At 42.7% G+C, this 22,009-nt stretch overlaps 1 protein-coding gene and 1 pseudogene across 7 annotated transcripts in view; one reads left to right on the top strand and one right to left on the bottom strand.

The window, feature by feature from the left end:
• The window catches only part of LOC129051905 (zinc finger protein 90-like), a 39,866-nt gene extending 33,880 nt beyond the window's left edge, over positions 1-5,986 (bottom strand). For 3 of the 7 annotated variants that reach the window (XM_054540028.2, XM_054540026.2, XM_054540029.2), the window contains exon 1: positions 5,791-5,963. In XM_054540028.2, the coding sequence (XP_054396003.1) occupies positions 5,791-5,793 (3 nt within the window). In that variant the 5' untranslated portion in view covers positions 5,794-5,963. Of the gene's footprint in view, positions 1-5,790 lie in introns of all 7 variants that reach the window. The other 4 variants (XR_010138575.1, XR_010138576.1, XM_054540025.2 and 1 more) reach the window with 3 other exon arrangements.
• LOC100461389 (zinc finger protein 737-like) overlaps positions 1-22,009 on the top strand; it is a 197,315-nt pseudogene that overhangs the window by 156,467 nt on the left and 18,839 nt on the right.

Below are 22,009 nucleotides of genomic sequence, written 5' to 3'. Positions count from 1 at the left end.
TACACCATATACAAAAATCAACTGAAGATAAATTAAAAAATGAAATGAAAAACTTAAAGTTATAAGAAACCCTACCAAGATAACCTAGGAAATACCATTCCAGACATAGAAACTGGGAAAGACTTCATGAGGAAGCTACCAAAAGCTACTGCAACAAAAGCAAATATTGACCAATGGGACCTATTTGAACTTAAGAGCTTCCTAACAGAAAGGAAACTATCAACAGAGTAAACAGACAACCTACAAGCTTACAAGAAAAAACCAAACAACCTCGTTAAAAATTAGGCAAAATATATGAACAGATGCTTTTCAAAAGAAGACATATATGTGGCTAACAAGCATATGAAAAAAACTGGTCATCGCTAATCATTAGAGAAATTAAAAGAAAAATCACAATGAGACACCACCTCACACCAGACAGAATGGCTATTTTTAAAAAGTCAAAAAATAACAGATGCTGGCAAGGTTGCAGAGAAAAGGGAATGCTTATACTCTTCTGGTGGGAGTGTAAATTAGTTCAAAAACTGTAAAAAGCAGTCTGGTAATTCCTCACAGAACTAAAAACAGAATCATCATTTGACCCAGGAACCCCACAACTGGGTATATAGCCAAAGAAATATAAATTATTATATTATAAAGACATACCCACATGCATGTTCATTGCAGCACTATTCACAATAGCAAAGACATGGACAGACCGTAAATGCCTATCAATGGTAGACTGGATAAAGAAAATATGGTATGGTCAGCTGGGCACAGTGGCTCACGCCTGTAATACCAGCACTTTGGGAGGCTGAGGCGGGCAGATCACCTGAAGTCGGGAGTTCGAGACCAGCCTGACCAATATGGTGAAACCCTGTCTCTACTAAAAATACAAAAAAAATTAGCCATGCGTGGTGGCTGGCACCTGTAGTCCCAGCTACATGGGAGGCTGAGGCAGGAGAATTGCTTGAACTTGGGAGGCAGAGGTTGCAGTGAGCCGAGATCCCAACACTGCACTCCAGCCTGGGAAACTCCATCTCAAAAAAAAAAAGAAAAAGAAAATATGGTATGGTCAAATATGGTGGCTCATGCCTGTCCTCCCAGCACTTTGGGAGGCCAAGACATTTGGATTGCCTGAGTTTAGAAGTTTGGGGCCAGCCTAAGCAACATGGCAAAATCCTGTCTCCCCAAAAAATACAAAAAGAAAAATTGGCCAGGGGTGGTAACGCAAATGTGTAGTCTCAGCTACTTGTGAGGATGAGGTAGGAGAGAATTGCTTGAGCCTGAAAGGTTCAGGCTAATGTATGTCAATATCATGCCATGGCACTCTAGCCTGAACAATGAGTAAGACTCTGTCTCCAAAAATAAAAGATTTAGTAAAAACAAAATATGATATATAAACATCATGGACTCTGTGGCCATTAAAAAAAATGATTATGTCCTTTGCAATAACATCGATGATGCTGGAGATCATTATTCTTAGAAAACTAATGCAGAGCCTGGGCGTGGTGGCTCACGCCTGTAATCCTAGCACTTTGGGAGGCTGAAGTGGGCTAATCACCTGAGGTCAGGAGCTTAAGACCAGCCTGACCAACATGGAGAAACCCCGTTGCTACTAAAAATACAAAATTAGCCAAGCATGGTGGTGCAGGCCTATAACAGTAGCTACTTGGGAGGCTGAGGCAGGAGAATCGCTAGAACTGAGGAGTCAAAAGTTGCAATGAGCCAAGATCGCAATGTTGCACTGCAGCCTGGGCAACAAGAGCAAAACCTCATCTCAAAAAACAAAACAAAACAAAAAAAAAAAAACTAACGCTGAAAGGGTGGCCTGCCCCTCCACACCTGTGGGTATTTCTTGTCGGGTGGGACTAGAGACTGAGAAAAGAAAGAGACACAGAGACAAAGTATAGAGAAAGAAAAGTGAGCCCAGGTGACCAGCGCTCAGCATAGGGAGGACCCGCACTGGCACCAGTCTCTGAGTTCCCTCAGTATGGGGGAGGGTCAGCAGGAAAACATGTGAACAAATGTCTCTGTGTCATAAACAAGGTTAGAAAATGTGCTGTGCTTTGATGTGCACATACATAAACATATCTGGTGCATTAAAGAGCAGTATGGTCACCAGCACGTCTCACCTCCAGCGTTAAGGGGGTTTTCTCCTATCTTAGTAGACGGAACATATAATCAGGTTTTACACTGAGACATTCCATTGCCCAGGGAGGAGCAGGAGACAGATGCCTTCCTCTTATCTCAACTACAAAGAGGCCTTCCTCTTTTACTAATCCTCCTCAGCACAGACCCTTTACAGGTGTCAGGCTGGGGGATGGTCAGGTCTTTCCCTTGCCATGAGGCCATATTTCAGACTCTCACATGGGGAGAAACTTTGGACAATACCTGGCTTGAAGGAAGATTAGTATAAGAGGAAGGCATGCCTCTTTGCAGTTGAGACAAGAGGAAGGCATCTATCTCTCCTGCAGGTCCCTGGGCAATGGAATGTATAAAACCCAATTTTATGTTCCATCTCCTGAGGTAGGGGAAAACAGCCTTAGGGCTGGAGGTGGGACATGCAGGCAACAATACTGCTCTGTAAGGCATTGAGATGTTTATGTGTATGCATATCTAAAGCACAGCACTTAATTAATTCTTTACCTTGTCTGTGATGCAGAGACCTTTGTTCACGTGTTTATCTGCTGACCTTCTCTCCACTATTATCCTATAACCCTGCCACATTCCCCTCTCCCAGAAACACCCAAGAATGATCAATAAATACTAAGGGAACTCAGAGGCTGGGGGGATCCTCCATATGCTGAATGCTGGTCCCCTGGGCCCCCTTATTTCTTTCTCTATACTTTGTCTCTGTCTTTTTCTTTCCCAAGTCTCTCATTCCACCTAATGAGAAACACCCACAGGTGTGGAGAGGCAACCCACCCCTTCATCACATTTGAAATCTGACACCACCCAGAGTCAGCACAGACCCTGTTTCAGTGCTCAGTCCCACAACATTGTCCACACTGCAGATGCCAGTCACAAACCCCATGGCCCATCTATGCTTCTCACCTATTGTTTGAAAATTGGGGACACTCCAATAATTTGCTAGAGCTACTCACAGAACTCAGCAAAAACACCGTAGTGATGTTTACCGGTTTCATGTGTAAGATACAGCCCAGGAAAAGCCAATTGGAAGAAATGCATAGAACAAAGAAAAGAGAGCTCTTTCCAGCCAGCGCTGAGAGATGGGCATCTCTTGGGACAACTGGCACAAGCGCTGCAGGTCCAGGGGCAAGAGAAAGCCCTACCACAAGAAGCAGAAGTATGAGTTGGGGTGCCCGGCTGCCAACACCAAGATTTGCTTCCGGCCGCATCCACACAGTGCGTTTGTGGGGAGGTAAGAAGAAATAGGGTGCCCTGAGGCTGGACGGGGGGAGTTTCTCCTATGGCTCAGAGTGTTGTACTCATAAAACAAGGATCATCCATGTTGTCTATGATACATCTAATAACGAGCTAGTCCGTACCAAGACCCTGGTGAAGAATTGCATCATGCTCATCAACAGCACACTGTCAGGAGAGTGGTACGAGTCCCATTATGCGCTGCCCCTAGGCAGGAAGAAGGGAGCCAAGCTGACTTCTGAGGAAGAAGAGATTTAAACAAAAAACGATCTAAAAAAATTCAAAAGAAAGCCTGGCGCGGTGGTTCAAGCCTCTAAAAACAGCAGTTTGGGAGGCCGAGGCGGGCAGATCACCTGAGGTAGGGGGTTTGAGACCAGCCTGACCAACATGGAGAAACCCCGTCTCTACTAGAAATACAAAAAATTAGCCAGCCATGGTGGCCCATGCCTGTAATCCCAGCTACTAGGGAGGCTGAGGCAAGAGAATAGCTTGAACCCGGGAGGCTAAGGTTGCAGTGAGCCGAGATCGTGCCATTGCACTCCAGCCTGGGCAATAAGAGAGAAACTTCATCTCAAAAAAAAAAAAAAAAAAAAAAAAATCAGAGGAAATGCGATGAAAGGAAAAAGAATGCCAAAATCAGCAGTCTCCTGAAGGAGCAGTTCCAGCAGGGCAGCTTCTCGCTTACATCGCTTCAGGGCCGGGACAGGGTGGCTGAGCAGATGAGATTACAGGTGTGAGCCACCGCGCCTGGCCTGAAACAAAATATTTCTCAATCAAACTTTACTTAAGTTTATATGCCTCCCTCAAGCTCCTGAACTTTGAGGTATCTTCAGTCTGAGTCAACATACAGCCACATTTTACGTCCCTCCTGAGAACATGCTGATTTCAGAGTAAGACATTCTCTGATCTAAAATCTGACTTTTGCACTCTCCATTTGCCATTCCCCTCCCACCTCCTTTCTAATCTTCTTTGCTCCTCCCTAGGGAAGAAAGCCCTTTTCTGCGTACGTTTTTGCAAGCCATAAAGACGTTATACTTAGTTGGTATTTCCTCCTGTTGCAATACGTTTTTGGAATTCATTTTTTTTCCATAAATCTAACGTTTTTATTTTACAAAGTCTAACAAGTACCTCAAAACAATAACATCATTATCAGTAAGACCCATCCAGTTTCCTTTCATCTTAATCTTAACTGCATCTGCCTGGCCAAGCTCCGTCTCAAAAAACAAACAAACAAACAAACAAACAAAAACCTCCTTTTGCCGGCTTAATATTAGCCTTAGCTTGGAATCACTAGGTTCAAGATTTAATTTCCATGCCAGAGTTATTCACTGGGTTTTTGAAACTAAGTGTTGGAAAATCCAGTGAAGTTACTGAAATACAGTGTCTACATAAAGGAAGGAAATTTTAAGATGCTTACCTTTTTTTTTTTTTTTTTTTTTTGAGGACTTTCCCTCTGCGGCGCAGGCTGGAGCTCAATGGAGGGATCTCAGCTCACTGCAACCTCTGCCTCCAGAGTTCAAGCAATTCACGGGCCTCAGCCTCCCAAGTTGCTGCTATTACAGGGGCTTGGCACCACTCCTGGCTAATTTTTGTATTTTTAATAGAGACGAGGTTTCACCACGTTGGATAGGCTGGTCTAGAAATTTGACCACATGATCCGCCTGCCTCCGCCTCCCAAAGTGCTGAAATTACAGGCATGAGCCACCGCGCCTGGCTAGGAAGGGGTTATTAGCCCTAATGCAGTTCCTGTTTTTGTGTTTTCCCATTAGCTGGGGTCAGACCGCACAATCTAAGCTGATCCCGGTTGGCTTACACTCAAACTTTTTCCAGATCGGGTAATGCGCGATTTGTGAGAAAAGGAGAAGGGACAAGATGAAGGGGTAGGGGTGATTTACAACTTTTCCAACTTATGACCAGGAAGTTGCGTCTTTGAAGAAGAACTAAGTTGTACTAACAACCCTTTACCTCAAGTGATCCGCTCGCCTCGACCTCCCAAAATGCTGGGATTACAGGCATGAGCCACGGCGACTGGCCCCATACATTTTTAATAGGAGAAAAGAGAAACTGTCAACCCCACGGACCAAAGCTCTTCCCATTCATGAACCTGCACCCGGAGTTAGGATTCTCCCCAAAGGACCCTCCCGTGGTCCCTGCACAATCTGGGAGAGACGCAGCGCTGTGGGTGCAGAGCTGCCCAGAGAGGGCTCCAGGCCAGGGCAGGGAAGAGACAGGACGCCGCGGGGCCTGGCTGTCGGCGCTGTTGCCATCTTATGGCTGAAGGGGACTGAGGCCGAACTGGGCCAAGAGAAGTCAGTCGCAGATTGTGGAGCTGACTGCGGGGAGGCCTAAGTCCCGCCACAGCCACTTCCCTTCGGTTCCAACCAGTCCCTCCCCTCTCTCGGGATGTTGGAAAGGCACTCTCACCATTTCTAGGCTTCCGGGGGTCCCTCAGCTGTGGATCTCCCAATACCTGCAGGTCACAGGGCCACAGAGGCTGGGCTTCTAGAAGCGGAAGACACGGAGCAGCTAAGACCAGATTTGGAGCACCAGCTGCAGCAAGAGACAACAGGCCGCGCCAAACCCGAAAGCCTTCCTCTTAGCTCCAGCTGCCTGCATGATTGGACGGTTTCCAACCCAGCGTCCCTGATTGGATAATGCTTAAGGCCCCGCCTCCTCAGTCCCTGAGTGACAGAAGATGTGATCACATGCTGGACTGAGTGATGAAAGAGTAACAGCCTAAGCTGCAGCCTTTTCAGGCCGGGCTTCCTCCCTGAGCTGAGCCAGGCCCACCGGAGAGCATGGGAAAATTCTTTTTTACGCTCTCTCTTTTTGAATGTATTCAAAAGGTGAACAGAAGTATTTGGCTGTCATATTAATAATACAAAAAATTTTTGTTCAAGAGAAAACTTTTACTTTGGTAATAGTGTATTATCAATACTAAAGCTAATTTTAATACAACCTTGTAAGTAAATCAAATTTGTCATTTTTGACCTCTCGAGACTTACATATATATCATATATATTTTGTAATCTAATGTAATTTTTTTAACTTTTTATATTTTATTTTTATCTACATTCTTTTTATTTTTTCAATTTGAAACAACCTTTAAGTAATTTCAAACTGTTTTAGGAGATAGAAAGAAATCATTTAGGGCCAGGCGCGGTGGCTCATGCCTGTAATTCCAGCACTTTGGGAAACCAAAGAGGGTGAATCACTTGAGGTCAGGAGTTCAAGACCAGCCTGGCCAACACAGTGAAACCCCATTTCTATTAAAAATACAAAACCTTACCTGGGCCTGCTGGTGCACACCTGTAGTCCCAGCTACACCGAAGGCTGAGGCAGGAGAATCGCTTGAATCTAGGAGGTGGAGGTTGTGTAACTGCCCAAGGAGTTTACCTTGCCATTTGCCCAGACAAAACCAACTCATCAAGACAGGGGAATTTGTGGAGGAAAAGTTAAATATTTAATTTGAACTCAATTGAACGTGGACACAAACAATGGTCACCAAGTCCTGGAAGAGGTTGTGTGAGCCCCTTGAGGCGTTCATCCAGTGCTATTTTAGATAAATCTCTATTTCAATCTATTCAATCTATTCCTATATATTCATTATTGAAAAACAATAGACAAGGCTGGGCGCGGTGGCTCATGCCTGTAATCCCAGCACTTTGGGAGGCCAAGGCGGGCAGATCACTCGAGGTCAGGAGATCAAGACCATCCTGGCTAACACGCTGAAACCCCGTCTCTACTAAAAATACAAAAAATTAGCCAGGCGTGGTGGTAGGAGTCTGTAGTCCCAGCTACTCAGGAAGCTGAGGCAGGAGAATGGCGTGAACCTGGGAGGTGGAACTTGGAGTGAGCCAAGATCATGCCACTGCACTCCAGCCTGGGCGACAGAGCCAGACTCCGTCTCAAAAAAAAAAAAAAAAGAAACAAGTTGACCTTTCTGTGTTCCTTGAGACCAGTCATGAAGGGCCCTGGTGACTAGGCCTCATGCCAAACAACTCGTTACGAAAAGAGCTAGGTTCCCAGACAGCGCTAAAGCATCATTACACCTCTCCTGGTCTGTGCACCCATGGGTGGCCAACTCTGGAGCCCATCCTGTTGCTTTCCAGTCTGGTGGTGAATCCTCCATAGTCTGGTGTGGAGTCAAAGCTAAATATTAAATTTGAGCTCATTGAACGTGGACACAAACAATGGTCACCAAGTCCCGGAACAGGTTGTCTGAGCCCCTAGAGGCGTTCATCCAGCGCTGTTTCAGAGAAATCTCTATTTCAATCTATTCCTATACATTCGTTATTGAAAAACAATAGACATTCCCAAAAACAAATGACCTTTCTGTGTTTCTTCAGCCCAGCTGCGAAGGGTCCTCGTGACTAAGCCTCATGCCAAACAACTCATTACAAAAGAGTTAGGGTCCCAGATTGTGCCAAAACTTCGTGAGACCTCTCCTCATCTGTGCACAATTGTTAGCTTGCTATTGGACTTTACTGGAAACAAAACACCTCTGCTCTAACCATGATGTCTTTATGAGGCCTAAATTTCCTATTATGATTTAGGTCACGAGTTCCTTCAAAATCCACAGGAGGCCGAGGTGTGCGGATCACAAGGTCAGGAGTTTGAGACCGGGCTGGCCAACATGATGAAACCCCATCTCTACTAAAAATACAAAAACAAGCCAGGTATGGTGGCGTGCACCTATAATCCCAGCTACTCAGGGGGCTGAGGCAGGAGAATCACTGGAATCCCAGGAGGCAGAGGTTGCAATGAGCTGAGGTCTCACCACTGCACTCCAGCCTATGTGACAGATTGAGACTCCATCTCAAAAACAAACAACCAAAAAACATAACCATTTCTGTTGAAGAAAGGGGTGGGAGCAGCCAGTTAACTGAACTAGTAGGCATCCTCTGAGCTCTTCAAAAGGAAGGAAGAAGGATTTGTCACTTGTATACCAACTCTTGCTCAGTAGCAAATGGTCTTACTACCTGGATGCCCCAATGACAACAAAACAAATGATTAATTGGGAATAAAGAGGTATGGGAAAAACAATACTGGGAAGATACATGAATTCTGGTACACACTACCATTATCATTGTTTTCGTCTATTAATTAATTTATTTTTTTTTTTGACACAGAGTCTAGCTCTGTCACCAGGCTGGAGTACAGTGGCTCAGTCTCGGGTCACCAGGCTCGAGTGCAGTGTCACAGTCTTGGCTCACTGCAACCTCTGCCTCCCAGGTTCAAGCGATTCTCCTGCCTCAGCCTCCCGAGTAGCTGGGATTACAGGCATGCGCCACCACGCCCAGCTAATTTTTGTACTTCTCTAGCAGAGACGGGGTTTCACTGTGTTCACCAGAGTGGTCTCGACCTCCTGACTTCGTGAACCACCCACCTCAGCCTCCCAAATTGGTATAAGTACAGGCTTGAGCCGCCACTCCCGGATCTGTTTTCCATGATGATGCTTATGCATCTCTGCTTTTCTTGACAGACTATTTAATCAGCAGGAAGATCAGCAGGCCAAAATTTCCACCATAAATGCAAATTTGAATGTGGATGAATGGATTACATCGTGCTCAAGCCTTGCAATGAGAGGCATTATAGTGTATGGTGCTATAATTGATAGTGATTACTAGGGAGAATTAAAAGTCATTTTATACAGTACCACTCCAGATTCTTTTGCTGTAAAACCACAAATGTGGGTTGCTCAATTATTAGTGGTACCTTGTCAACAATTAACCCCTGAGGAAATCTCTGCCCCAACAGAGGCTACATACAGAACTGGGGCGTTCAGATCCACTGGTTCATGTAGCTTAAATCCTGGAGCCAATATATGGGTACAGCATCCATCAGATCCCACCCCTAATTCTGATGACCTTGTAGCTATGAAAGCAGAAAATGAAGGCGTAGTACAATTTCCTAAAGATGAAAAACAATATTATGTTCCTGTCCTTTTTTGTTATTACAGGGAATAATCTATCTACTAATGGTCAGTACCTGTGTCTTTCTGTCTGAGGCCAAGAATAAATTCATGAACTGGGTAGCCACCGCTGCAACAGAAGCCAATTACAGACAATGTTTTCTATACGTCCAGTTGCCAAAGGCTGCCAGGAATGGGCTACCTTGGAGAATCATCCTGACAACATTTCTGAATGACTATGTAGTTACCAACAGAGTCACAACAACACTTGTAGTCCAACCTGTACTTCCTTTGACCACACTAAGCAATCTATCTTTGCCCAAGTCAGACAAAAGGTGAACTCCACACTCTCTTTTCATCAAAAGCCTTGGTATCCTGCCCAATATTCCTGGAATGGTATATTTTAGAAACCAGCTGTGCTGGTGCCTGGATTCCATATAGCCCCCTCTTGGTCTGGAGGCCTTAAATGGTTCCTCTAATGTTACTCTGGGGTTTCTCCAGACAATTGTCAACACATACTCCAAATCAACATTGCCCCCAATGAACCACAATCTCTTTCCTACTTTAATAATATGTTAGTACACTGTGATTACAGTAGCTCCATTGCTGTCCCCTGGGGGAGCCCTCTGGGTATGTAGATCCTATGAGTGGTGATACCTGTCCCCACATTGGACAGGGAGATGAACTTGGGGATGGCCATTAATTCCATTCACCATCCAGGTTAATATTCCTCTCCCAAGTAATTTAGATACTTACAAACATCACTGGGTATGAATGTGCCGGCCTCCCTGGACTCCCTGGTGGTGGTACCCTATCACAGTATTCTCTCCTGCCACTGGTACAATCCTGCTTCAGCAACAAATTAAAATATTAAGGTTATATGTAGAAAAAGCACTTAATGATATTAGCACTAGACTTATGTTGTTACCAGATGAATTTGCTCAGCTGAGTACTATTGTGTTGCAAAATCAAATGACATTAGATATGCTTACCGCAGCCCAAGGAGGGGTTTGTGCCTTATTGCATGCTAAATGTGGTGTATATATCCCTGGCAATTCCCACAATATGACTCTCCTTGGAAAGCCATGCTGGGTGTGGTTTTTATTAATTGTGCTTTTAATTCTCCTGTGCTTACCCTGTATTTGTAATCTATATCGACTATGCCTTCCCTATGTATCTGTAAGGGTATTTTCCTACAATTGAGTATCCAGTTGAGGCCAAAGGTGGTATCCAATTGAGGCCAAAGGTGGAGGAAAAGTTAAATTTGAATTGAATTGAATGTGGACACAAACAATGGTCACCAAGCCTGAGAACAGGTTGTGTAAGCCCCTTGATGCGTTCATCTAGAGTTGTTTCAGAGAAATCTCAATTTCAATCTATTCCTTTATGTTAGTTATTGAAAACAATAGCCAATCACAAAAACAAGTTAACTTTTTGTGTTCCTTGAGCCCAGTCGCAAGGGTCCTCGACTGTGCCTCATGCCAAACAACTTGTTACAAAATGACCTAGAGCCCCAGAACACACTAAAGCTTCAAGAGACCTCTCCTTGTCTTCGCATGGATGGGTGGCTGACTCTGGAGCCCAGGTTGTTGCATCCCAGTGTGACGATGAATCCTCCATAGTCTGGTGAGTGTATATATATTTATGTGTGTATATATATATATTTATATGTGTATATATATATTTATGTGTGTATATATATATATATATATATCTTTTTCCTTCTCCTCTTTCCATTGCAATTTTCTTATTATATCAATTTACTTGTATCTGCAATGCCATTTATGTAAGACAAAGCTTGAAGCTTGTTTACCCTTAAAGGTATTGTGTAGGTATCTTTTCTTCTCCCCTCATGTTTCCCTCACAGAACAGCATATTTGTCAGAGGCTTTCTTTGTTCCTTTTTATTCTTTTTTCTTTAATCTTGTCTGCATGCCTTATTTTGGCAAGGTGGTCTTCAAATTCTGATATTCTTTCTTCTGCTTGGTCAGTTTGGCTACTGATACTTTTGTATGCTTCATGAAGTTCTTGTGCTGTGTTTTTCAGCTCCATCAGATCATTTATGTTCCTCTCCAAACTCATTATTATAGTTAGGAGTTCCTCTAAACTTTTTTTTTTTTTTTTTTTGAGACGGAGTCTTCGCTCTTTTGCCCAGTCTGCAGTGCAGTGGTGTGATCTCGGCTCACTGCAAATTCCACCTCCTGGGTTCACACCATTCTCCTGCCTCAGCCTCCCGAGTAGCTGGGACTACAGGTGAGTAGCTGGGACTACAGGCACCTGCCACCATGCCTGGCTAGTTTTTGTATTTTTTAGTAGAGACGGGGTTTCACCTTGTTAACCAGGATGGTCTCGATCTCCTGACCTTGTGATCCGCCCGCCTCAGCCTCCCAAAGTGCTGTGATTACAGGCATGAGCCACCGTGCCCAGCTCCTCTAACCTTTTATCAAGGTTCTTAGCTTCTTTAAATTGGGTTAGAACATGTTCCTTTAGCTCAGAAGAGTTTTTTTATTACCTATCTTCTGAAGCCTACTTCTGTCAATTCCTGCATCTCATCCTCTGTCAAGTTCTGTACGCTTGCTGAAGAGACATTTTGATCATTTGGAGAAGAGGCACTCTAGCCTTTCAATTTTTTTTTGTCGATTCTTTCTCATCTTCATGAGTTTGTCTAGTTTTGATCTTTGAGGCTGCTGACCCTTGGATGTTTTTTGTTTTGTTTTGTTTTGTTTTGAGACAGAGTCTCACTCTGTCACCCAGGCTGGAATGTAGTGGCAGGATCTCGGCCCCCTGCAACTTCCGCCTCCAAGGTTCAAGTGATTCTCTTGTCTCAGACTCCCAAGTAGCTGGGACAACAGGCGTGCACCACCACACCTGGCTAATTTTTGTAATGTTTTTAGTAGAGATGAGGTTTCACCACGTTGGCCAGGCTGGTCTCAAACTCTTGACCTCAAGTGCTCTGCCTGCCTCAACCTCCCAAAGTATTTGAATTATGATGTGAGCAACCATGTGCAACCTTGGGTGGGATTTTTCTGGGTATATTTTTTTCTTGTTGATGCTGTTGTTGTTGCTTTCTGTTTGTTTTTCATTCAGCGGTCAGGTCCCTCTTCTGTAGGGCTGCTGCACTTTGCTAGGGGGTCACCTCAGGCCCTACTCATCTGGTTCATTCCAATGCATGGAGATGTCACTCAAGGAGGCTGCAGAACAGTAAAGGAGAGTGCCTGTACCTTCCTCTGGGATCTCTGACCTCAAGAGTCACCAACCTGAAGCCAGTAGGATTGCTTCTGTATAGGGTGTCTGAGAATCCCTATTGAGGAGTCTCATCCAGTGCACAGGGAGAAGAACCCATTTAGTGAAGCACTTTGACTGTCATTTGGTGGAGGGGGAGTGTATTGCTGGGGGCAAATACACTCATCTGAGCTGCTCAAAATCCTCAGAACTAGCAAGAGGAAAGGCTAAATCTGCTGGTCCACAAAGACTGCAGCCACCCCTCCCCCTAGGGCCCTTCTCTGATATTTGTTATTTCTTTTCTTTCTGCTGGGTTTGGGTTTGGCTTGTTCTTGTTTCTCTAGTTCCTTGAAGTGTTATTTTAGATTGTCTACTTATGCTGTTTCAGACTTTTTGATGTAGGCACTTGATGCTATGAACTTTCCTTTTAGTGCCACTTTTGGTGTATCCCAGACATTTTGATAGATTGTGTCATTATTATCATTCAGCTCAAATAATTTTTAAATTTCCATCTTGATTTCATACAAAAAAATTCAGAAACAGGTTGATCCTAAATTTTAGTTTTCATTTAATTTCCATGTATTTGCATGGTTGTGAGGGTGCATTTGCAGTTGATTTTCACTTTTATTCCACTGTAGTCTGAGAGAGTAGTTGATATAATTTTGATTGTCTTAAATGTATTAAGACTTGTTTTGTGGCCTATCATATGTCTATCTTGGAGAATGTTTCATGTTCTGAGGAATAAAATGTATATTCTGCAGTTGTTGGGTAGAATGTTCTGTAAATATTTTTCAAGTCCATTTGTTCTAGGGTATAGTTTAAGTCTATTGTCTTTTTGTTGTTGTTGTTGACTTTCTGTCTTGATGACTTGTTTAGTGCTGTCAGTAGAGCATTGAAGTTCCCCATTATTACTGTATTGACATTTATCTCATTTCTTAGGTCTAGCAGTAATTGTTTAATAAATTGGGAGCTCCAGTGTTAGGTCCACATATATTTAGAATTGTGATATTTTCCTGTCCCTTTATCATTATATAATGTACCTCTTTGTCTTTTTTTAACTGTTTTTGTTTTAATGTCTGTTTTGTCTGATGTAAGAATGGCTACTACTGCTTGCTCTGAAGGTACATTTACATGACTATCTTTTTCCAACCCTTTACCTTAAGTTTATGTGAGTCTTTATGTGTTGGGTGAGTCTCTTGATGATAGCAGATATTTGGTTGGTAAATTCTTATCCATTCTACCATATTCTGTATGTTTTAAGTGACACATTTAGGCCACTAATCACTATCAATCATACCACCATCCATTATAATGCCTGTCATTGCAAGGCTTGAAACACGTTGTAATCCATTCATCCGCATTCAAGTTTGCACTTATAATAAAAATTTTGGCCTGTTGATTTTCCTGGTGTTTAAATAGTCTGTCAAGAGAAAGCAGAGATGCATGAGCATCAACAAGGAAGACAGCAATAATGGTAGTGTATGCCAGGATTCAGACATCTTCCCAGTATTGTTTTCCCCAAACCTCTTTATTCCCAATTAACCATTTGTTTCATTACCATTGGAGCATCCAGGCAGTAAGACCATTTGCTACTGACCAAGTGTTGGTATACAAGTTGTCAGGCCTCTGAGCCCAAGCTAAGCCATCATATTCCCTGTGAACTGCACAAACACATCCAGATGGCTGGTTCCTGCCTTAACTGATGACATTCCACCACAAAAGAAGTGAAAATGGCCTGTTCCTGCCTTAACTGATGACATTGTCTTGTGAAATTCCTTCTCCTGGCTCATCCTGGCTCAAAAGCTCCCCTACTGAGCACCTTGTAACCCCCACTCTGCCTGCCAGAGAACAAGCTCCCTTTGAATGTAATTTTCCTTTATCTACCCAAATCCTATAAAACAGCCCCACCCTTATCTCCCTTCGCTGACTCTCTTTTCAGACTCAGCCCGCCTGCCCCCAGGTGATTAAAAGCTGTATTGCTCACACAAAGCCTATTTGGTGGTCTCTTCACATGGACGTGCATGAAACAAGTGGCAAATCCCTCTGGCTTCCTCCTGAAGAGCTCAGAGGATGGCTACTAGTTCAGCTAACTTGCCGTTCCCACCCCTTCCTTCATCAGAAATGCTTACCTTTTTAACAGGGTTATAAGCCACAGCCTTCCAGCCTCGGGTCCCACCAATGTATTTGGTGGATCCATCATAAACCAAACATGTTTCCTATCCTCTAGGCTTAGTTCTTTTGTTGTACCTGAGCGAGTGAGAAATCGCCACACTTTGAGATGAATTCAAGTGTCCTTTATTAGCCGGCGACCAAGAGATGGCTAACGCATGAAATTCTCTCAGCCCCGAAGAAGGGGCTAGATTTTCTTTTATACTTGGGTTTAGAGAGGGGAGGGGGGATTCTAGCTGCAGCAATCTTACAGAAGAAAAACAGACAAAAAAGTTAAAAAGACAAATGGTTACAGGAAAACAAACAGTTCCGGGTGCAGGGGCTTCAAATTCATCACAAAGTGATAGGTGAGGGGGCTCTGGGCATTATCTACCAGACAAAATGCGGGGGCTTTATGGTACCATCTCTGAGCAAATTCCTGGGAACAGCGGACTTCGCTTGCCTCAACACCTTATCAGTTAATTGCACTCTTTGATATATTAAGAGTCAGCTTGCACAAGTTAAGTCCTTGAGGAAAGGGGGTGGGTAAGGAGCACTTGATGTCTTGTAAATGAAGGAGCCAAATGGAGTTCTTCCAGTTCTCTCAGCTAAGGGAGAGTCTATTCATGTTAAAAACAAGGTTAAGTATCTAAGGGAGAGTCTATTCATGTTAATACAAGATTGGGTATTACACTTTAAAGGAGTTGCCCCATTGGGTGGGGGAGGTTTCCTTCCCCACCTGCAGGACTTGCTTGGTGGTTTCCTGAGCTAGCAAGTTTTGCACATCCTCATGTAAAAATGATACCCTTTGGCTTTGGCTTAGCATGCTCTTGTATATACCATTTCCATTTTATGATGCTACTTTCTTGGACGTGCCCTATCTGGCGAGTTTTGGGGAAACTTATGACCAGGTCATAGTAGGAATTTCAGGCCTCATAAAGACATCATGGTTGAAGCAGAGGTGTTTCATTTCCAGCAAAGCCCAATAGCAAGCTAACAATTTCTTCTTGAAAGGGATATAAGCTTTGTCAGCCTCTGGCAGTTTCTGGTTCCAAAACCTGAAAAGTACCCTCTTCCCATCTTGTTTCTGCCTAATGCTCCAATTAGCATGTTGATTTAGGACAGTTACTTGCAGTTCTACTGGCCCATCCCATATGGGTCATAGATCCAGGGCCAGTTGACCCACTTGTTTAGCTTATTCAGAAGCCATTTTCTCTTTCTCCCTCCGGTGAAAGTCATAGCATTTTCTAGTGACTGCATGCAGAGTTTGTAAAATGTTACCTAAGTGGGGAATGTCATGTCTCCAGAATCCAAACAAGCCAATACATTTCTGGGCCTCCTTTTTAGTGGTAGGGGTTGCAAATTCTAGTATTTTAGCCTTAGCCTTTGGTAAAATGCACTATTTCCCTGCGTTCCACAGAATGCCAAGGAATTTTACAGTTTGTTTTTGTCCTTGAATTTTACTAAGGTTAATTTCCCATCATTGAGATAAGAGCTGGGTTTTTACCTGCTCCAGGCCACAGCTGATTAGTTCTTCAATTTTACCCTGATGAGACCATTGACACAGCTGCTTTTTTCATCAATAGGCTGATATCTTTGAGCCTGATCAGTCAAGACATAGGCTTGGCTTTGGGCCAGGGTCAGTCTGGAAGTCGGATTAGCATTTTTTTTTTCCAGCTTACCATTTCTCTTGTAGCAACCAGCCTCTATCTTGATACATTAACTTATAAGCAGTAAGCAAACACCATCCACTCCAGGAGATCCCTCAGCATCTCCTTTGTTCACTGCAATCTCCTGCAGCACTTCATGCACAGTCAAATGTTTAAATTGCACTAATTTGGATTCCCAATTCCCACAAAGACCAGTTCTCCTGAACCATGCAATCACCAAAGGTGAAAACTGGGGGAGTTCCCATTCCTGGATATGGGAATTCCTCGAGTTTCCAGCCCTGTCATTGTGGCCAAAAAGTGGCAGTTTGGTTTTCAAATCCTGTTTGTGTTGCCAAAAATGTTCTGTGTGGGAAACACACAAGGGGAGAAGAAAAGACACACACACAATACCTTTAAAGGTCAACAAGCTTTATCCCAGTTAAATGGAAATGCAGATATAATAAGCAAATGAGATAAGCAAATCAATAAAATAAGCAGATTGATATAATAAGCAAATTGCAATGGGAAGAGGAGAAAGGAAAAGAGATATATATATTATGCTCACCAGACTATGTAGGATTCACCACCAGAGTGGAAAGCAACAGTCTGGGCTCCAGAGTCAGACACCATACTCATCAGACTGTTGAGGATTCACACTAGACAGAGAAGCAACAGCCTGGGCTTCAGAGTCAGACACTCATCTGTGCACAGATGAGGAGAGGTCTCATGAAGCTTTGGCACACTCTGGGACCCTAGCTCTTTGGTAATGAGTTGTTTGGCATAAGGCCCAGTCAAGAGAGTCGCTCATGATTGGGCTCAAGCAACACAAAAAAGTCAACTTGTTTTTGCAATTCTCTGTTGTTTTTCAACAACTAATATATAGGAATAGACTGAGATACAGATTTCTCCAAAACAGTGCTGGATTAATGCATCAAGGGGCTCACCCAACCTGTTCCAGGACTTGGTGACCATTGATTGTGTCCATTTTCAATTGAGTTCAAATTTAATATTTAACTTTTCCTCCACAAATTTTCCTGTCTTGATGAATTGGCTCTGTCTAGGCAAAGGGCAAGGTGAACCCCTTGGGCAGTTACACAACTCTGCCTTCTGGGTTCAAGTGATTCTCCTGCCTCAGCCTCCATAATAGCTGGGACTACAGGCATGCACCACCACACCCAGCTAATTTTTTGCATTTTTAGTAGAAATGGGGTTTCACCATGTTGGCCAGGCTGGTCTTGAACTCCTGACCTCAAGTGATCTGCCCACCTTGCCTCCTAAAGTGTTGGGATTACAGGCGTGAGCCAGTGCTCCCTAAATTTTTTTTTTTTTTTTGTATTTTTAGTAGAAACAGGATTTCACCATGTTGGCAAGGCTGGTGGTGAACTCCTGACCTCAAGTGATCCACCTGCCTTGGCCTCCCAAAAATGATTTCTTTCTATCTCCTATAACAGTTTGAAATTACTTAAAGGGTGTTTCAAATTGAAAAAATAAAAAGAATGTGGATAAAAATAAAATACAGAGTTAAAAAAATTACAAGAGATTACAAAATATATATGTAAATCTGGAGTGGTCAAAATTGACAAATTTGATTTATTTATAAAGTGTTATTAAAATTAGCTTTAGTATTGATAATACACTATTACCAAAGTAAACGTTGTTGAATACATTCAAAAAGAGAGAGAATAAAAAAGAGATAGAACCCCCATTCAATTGCTAGGAGATGAGACAGCAGCAGAGATGGAAAAGAAACTTTATAAAATTCTTCTGAAATTCTGCTCCCTTTCTTCACAATGCTCATGTTTCCCATGCTGAAAGTAGCTGTGCGGTTTGGGTGCTTAGACAGAAATTTCTTTTGAGGGAATATTTTCTCGCTGACTTGATCAATCTTATATCTAATCTGAGCTTTTTCTTAAGATCTTTTTAACTTTTTTCTCTCAAAATAATCTTGCTCAGATGGAGATCTGTTTTTCTCTCCAATGCTTTGTCTGCTTCAGAAGCCCTATTAGTATTAGTATCCCATGGTGTCTGAATGGGGTGGGCTGTCACAGTGAGAACTTTTGAAGCCATCTCTATCTGGACTCATGCTGGAAATTCAGCAGTGTTTTTTGCATGTTGCCATTATAAGTAGAAACTGAGGCTGAAACACTGCTCTCATTTCCATTATTGTGAAGGTGAAATTCTACCCATGAGGCCTGCAGGCTCTCCTCCTGAAGCTCAGGCTTCACTCTCTGATGTGATACTAGAGTGCTGCTGTGGCAAATGGGGTTCACATAAAATGTATGCTGTGCCTCAGTGGCAGATGGTAGAGGTGAATAGAGGACACTAGCAACCAGGAGAAAGCAAGCAGGAGTGCTGTAGCCAAGTGCCAGTGAGCACAGAGCCACTGCTCTAAAATGTAAATAGCCAAAAATATAGAACCCTATTGAACTTTTTTATAGCAGAGTGAAAGCTTACCTTCAGCAGGCACTTGGCTTTGAGCTGCAAAACTACCTCTTGTTATGAAGATGTGAAAAATTTATTTGTCATTGAATATAAATAATTAGCATACACAGGTGGCCTTTTCATTCTTCAGGTGAATTTAGGATGAACCATGTATGACATGGTGCTGGAAATTTTTCTACTTGTGGAGTAATTATGGTGACTATCTTTCTGTCTTTGTGAACTGTTAAGCAGATTGACTATGATGCATGTCACATTCAAGTTCAATTGTGTAATAAAACCATTTTCTTTCTCTTCTATTATTGTGGAGTTTCTCTGGGGCTGGATGAAATTTTTCTTTTTTTCTGTTTTCTTTTTTTTTCTTGAGAAGGTCTGGCTCTGTCACCCAGGCTAGAGTGCAGTGGCACAGGAGTGAGCCACCAGGCCCAGCCCAATTTTTCTTTTAAGGATTGTTTGCAAACATTGTCTAGAATTACCAGACATGATATAAACACATAAGGTGCCAACCAGAATTTACTCTGGAGGAGAGTTTCCCTTTCAGGCTTCTAGTCATCTCACAGTTGTGCAGCAAAGTGCAAGCTGTCCCCTAAATATGCAGGCAGAATTGTGTCTCTGCCTATTTGGTATCTATAATCCTCTACAGTCACTTCTAGAGAGGCTAGACCACATTTCTACAAATTTCAGAGAGCAGCAATCAATCATTTTACCTCTTTCACTGACTCTTGTGTCTTCAGACCTGAAACTGATTCAGATACTATAAAGCCCAGAAACTTAATCAGAATAACATGTGTGCATTGAGTAGACATGTAGACATGAGAATCTCCACTTTCCCCTTCCTCCTCATGCTAAAATGCCCATAAACCTGCAGGTAACACCTGCTGCAACTCCAGCAATTCAGGCTCTAAATCTGTAGCTCCACATTTTGAATCGAGGTCTTGAGATTTGGGAAATAAAAAACTTTTATCTGAAAAATGGAAGTCTTTTTGTTATCAAACTCAGAGAGACATTAAAATAAAAGTAGAGTTATGTCTTTCTCCCCTTTTGAACTATGTATTCATCTCTTGAAACTGTTCATTATTGGCACAAGTAGTATAAATTAAACTAATAATGCCACATTAGACACTATATCCCATACTGTAAACCATAAGGATATATATATGATATATGATATATATCTCATCAATTATTAACATTATTTCTGTAAATAAATTTTTAAAATTTTTTTTTTTTTTTTTTTTTTGAGATGGAGTCTTGCTCTGTCACCCAGGCTGCAGTACAGTGGTGCAATCTCAGCTCACTGCAACCTCCGCCTCCCAGGTTCAAGCGACTCTCCTGCCTCAGCCTCCCGAGTAGTTGAGACTACAGGCACGCACCACCATGCCCGGCTAATTTTTCTATTTTTAGTAGAGACAGGGTTTCACCATATTGGCCAGGCTTCTCTCAAACCCCTGACCTCAGGTGATCCACCCACCTCGGCCTCCCAAAGTGCTGGAATTACACACATAAACCACCACGCCCAGGCTCTGCATTAGTTTTCTAAGAATAATGATCTCCAGCTTCATCGATGTTATTGCATCAATGAAGATGGGAAAAGTTTATTTGTCATTGAATATAAGGAATTAGCATACACAAATGGCCTCTTCATTCTGCAGGTGAATTTAGGATGAACTATGTATGACATGGTGCTGGAAATTCTTCTACCTGTGGACAATTATGGTGACCCTCTTTATGTCTTTGGGATCTGTTAAGCAGATTGACTATGATGCATGTCACATTCAAGTTTAATTGTGTAATAAAACCATTTTCTTTCTATTCTATTATTGTGGAGTTTCTCTGGGGATGGGGAATATTTTTCTTTTAATTAATGTTTCCAAACACTGTCTAGAATTACCAGACATGACATAGACACAGAAGGTGCCAACCAGAATGTACTCTAAAAGGGACTTTCTCTCTGAGGATTCTAGTCAACTGACAGTTGTGTAGCACAGTGCATGCTGTTCCCTAAATATGCAAACAGAATTTGTTTCTCTGCCTAGTTGGTACTTACAGTCCTCTACAATCACTTCTAGAGAGGCCAAGTCACATTTCTACAAACTTCAAACTCAGAGAGATGTTAAAATGAAAGTGTAGTTATGTATTTCTCCCCCCTTTGAACTATATATTCATCTCTTGAAACTGTTGACTATTGGCACAGGTAGGTAAAAATTAAACTAATAATGCCACATTGGACACTATATCACATACCCTAAACCATAATGATATATATCTAATTAATAATCAATGTTATTTCTGTAAATAAATAGCAATTTCTGACAATCAACTTTGTATCAGCCCACTCTCTGTTCCTCTCTTGTTGTCTTTACAAATCTTCCTGTAACTACTGCTGATCACAGCAGAGGTTTCAGACAACTTGAATCTTTGCTCCCAGGTTATAATCCATAAACTTGACACAAATAAACTGTGTACTTTTCATGCGCATCCGTGTGAAGAGACCACCAAACAGGCTTTGTGTGAGCAATAAAAGCTTTTAATCACCTGGGTGCAGGCGGGCTGAGTCCAAAAAGAGAGACAGCGAAGAGAGATAGGGGTGGGGCCATTTTATAAGGTTTTGGTAGGTAAAGGAAAATTACAGTCAAAGGGGGTTTGCTCTCTGGCAGGCAGGAGTGGGGGTCACAAGGTGCTCAGTGGGGGTGTTTTTGAGCCAGGATGAGCCAAGAAAAGGACTTTCACAAGGTAATGTCATCACTTAAGGCAAGGACCGGCCATTTTCACTTCTTCTGTGGTGGAATGTCATCAGTTAAGGCAGGGCAGGGCATTTTCCCTTCTTTTGTGATTCTTCAGTTACTTCAGGCCATCTGGGCATATATGAGCAAGTCACAGGGGATGCAATGGCTTGGCTTGGGCTCAGAGGCCTGACAGTACTTATTTTCACCTTGTGTCAGCTTTTTTTTTTTCATGTAGACTTATCATTTAGAATGTGCTAGAGCAGCCTCTATTAGGGGATCTCTTCTTTGATTGTACTCCACTTGCTATAACACCAAAGGATGCAGAGCCAGGTGGATCCTACCTAGAATCTGCAGATAAGGTCTGGGCTCTGCCTTGGATTTACAAATAAGGGCCAGAGTTTGGATAAAGAATGTACAGAAAACTAAAAAAAGGCATTTTCTGCATTGTGAGATATCAACATAGACATCTTACAACCCCCATTTGGGAGTGTGGCTCTTTGAGATTTTTCACATCTTGTTCATTGACCTGCTACAGTTATGTCAGAG

The sequence above is a fragment of the Pongo abelii genome, chromosome 20 (genome assembly GCF_028885655.2).
Source record: "Pongo abelii isolate AG06213 chromosome 20, NHGRI_mPonAbe1-v2.0_pri, whole genome shotgun sequence".
Taxonomy (NCBI): domain Eukaryota; kingdom Metazoa; phylum Chordata; class Mammalia; order Primates; family Hominidae; genus Pongo; species Pongo abelii.
This window is presented reverse-complemented; position numbering and strand designations above follow the sequence as displayed.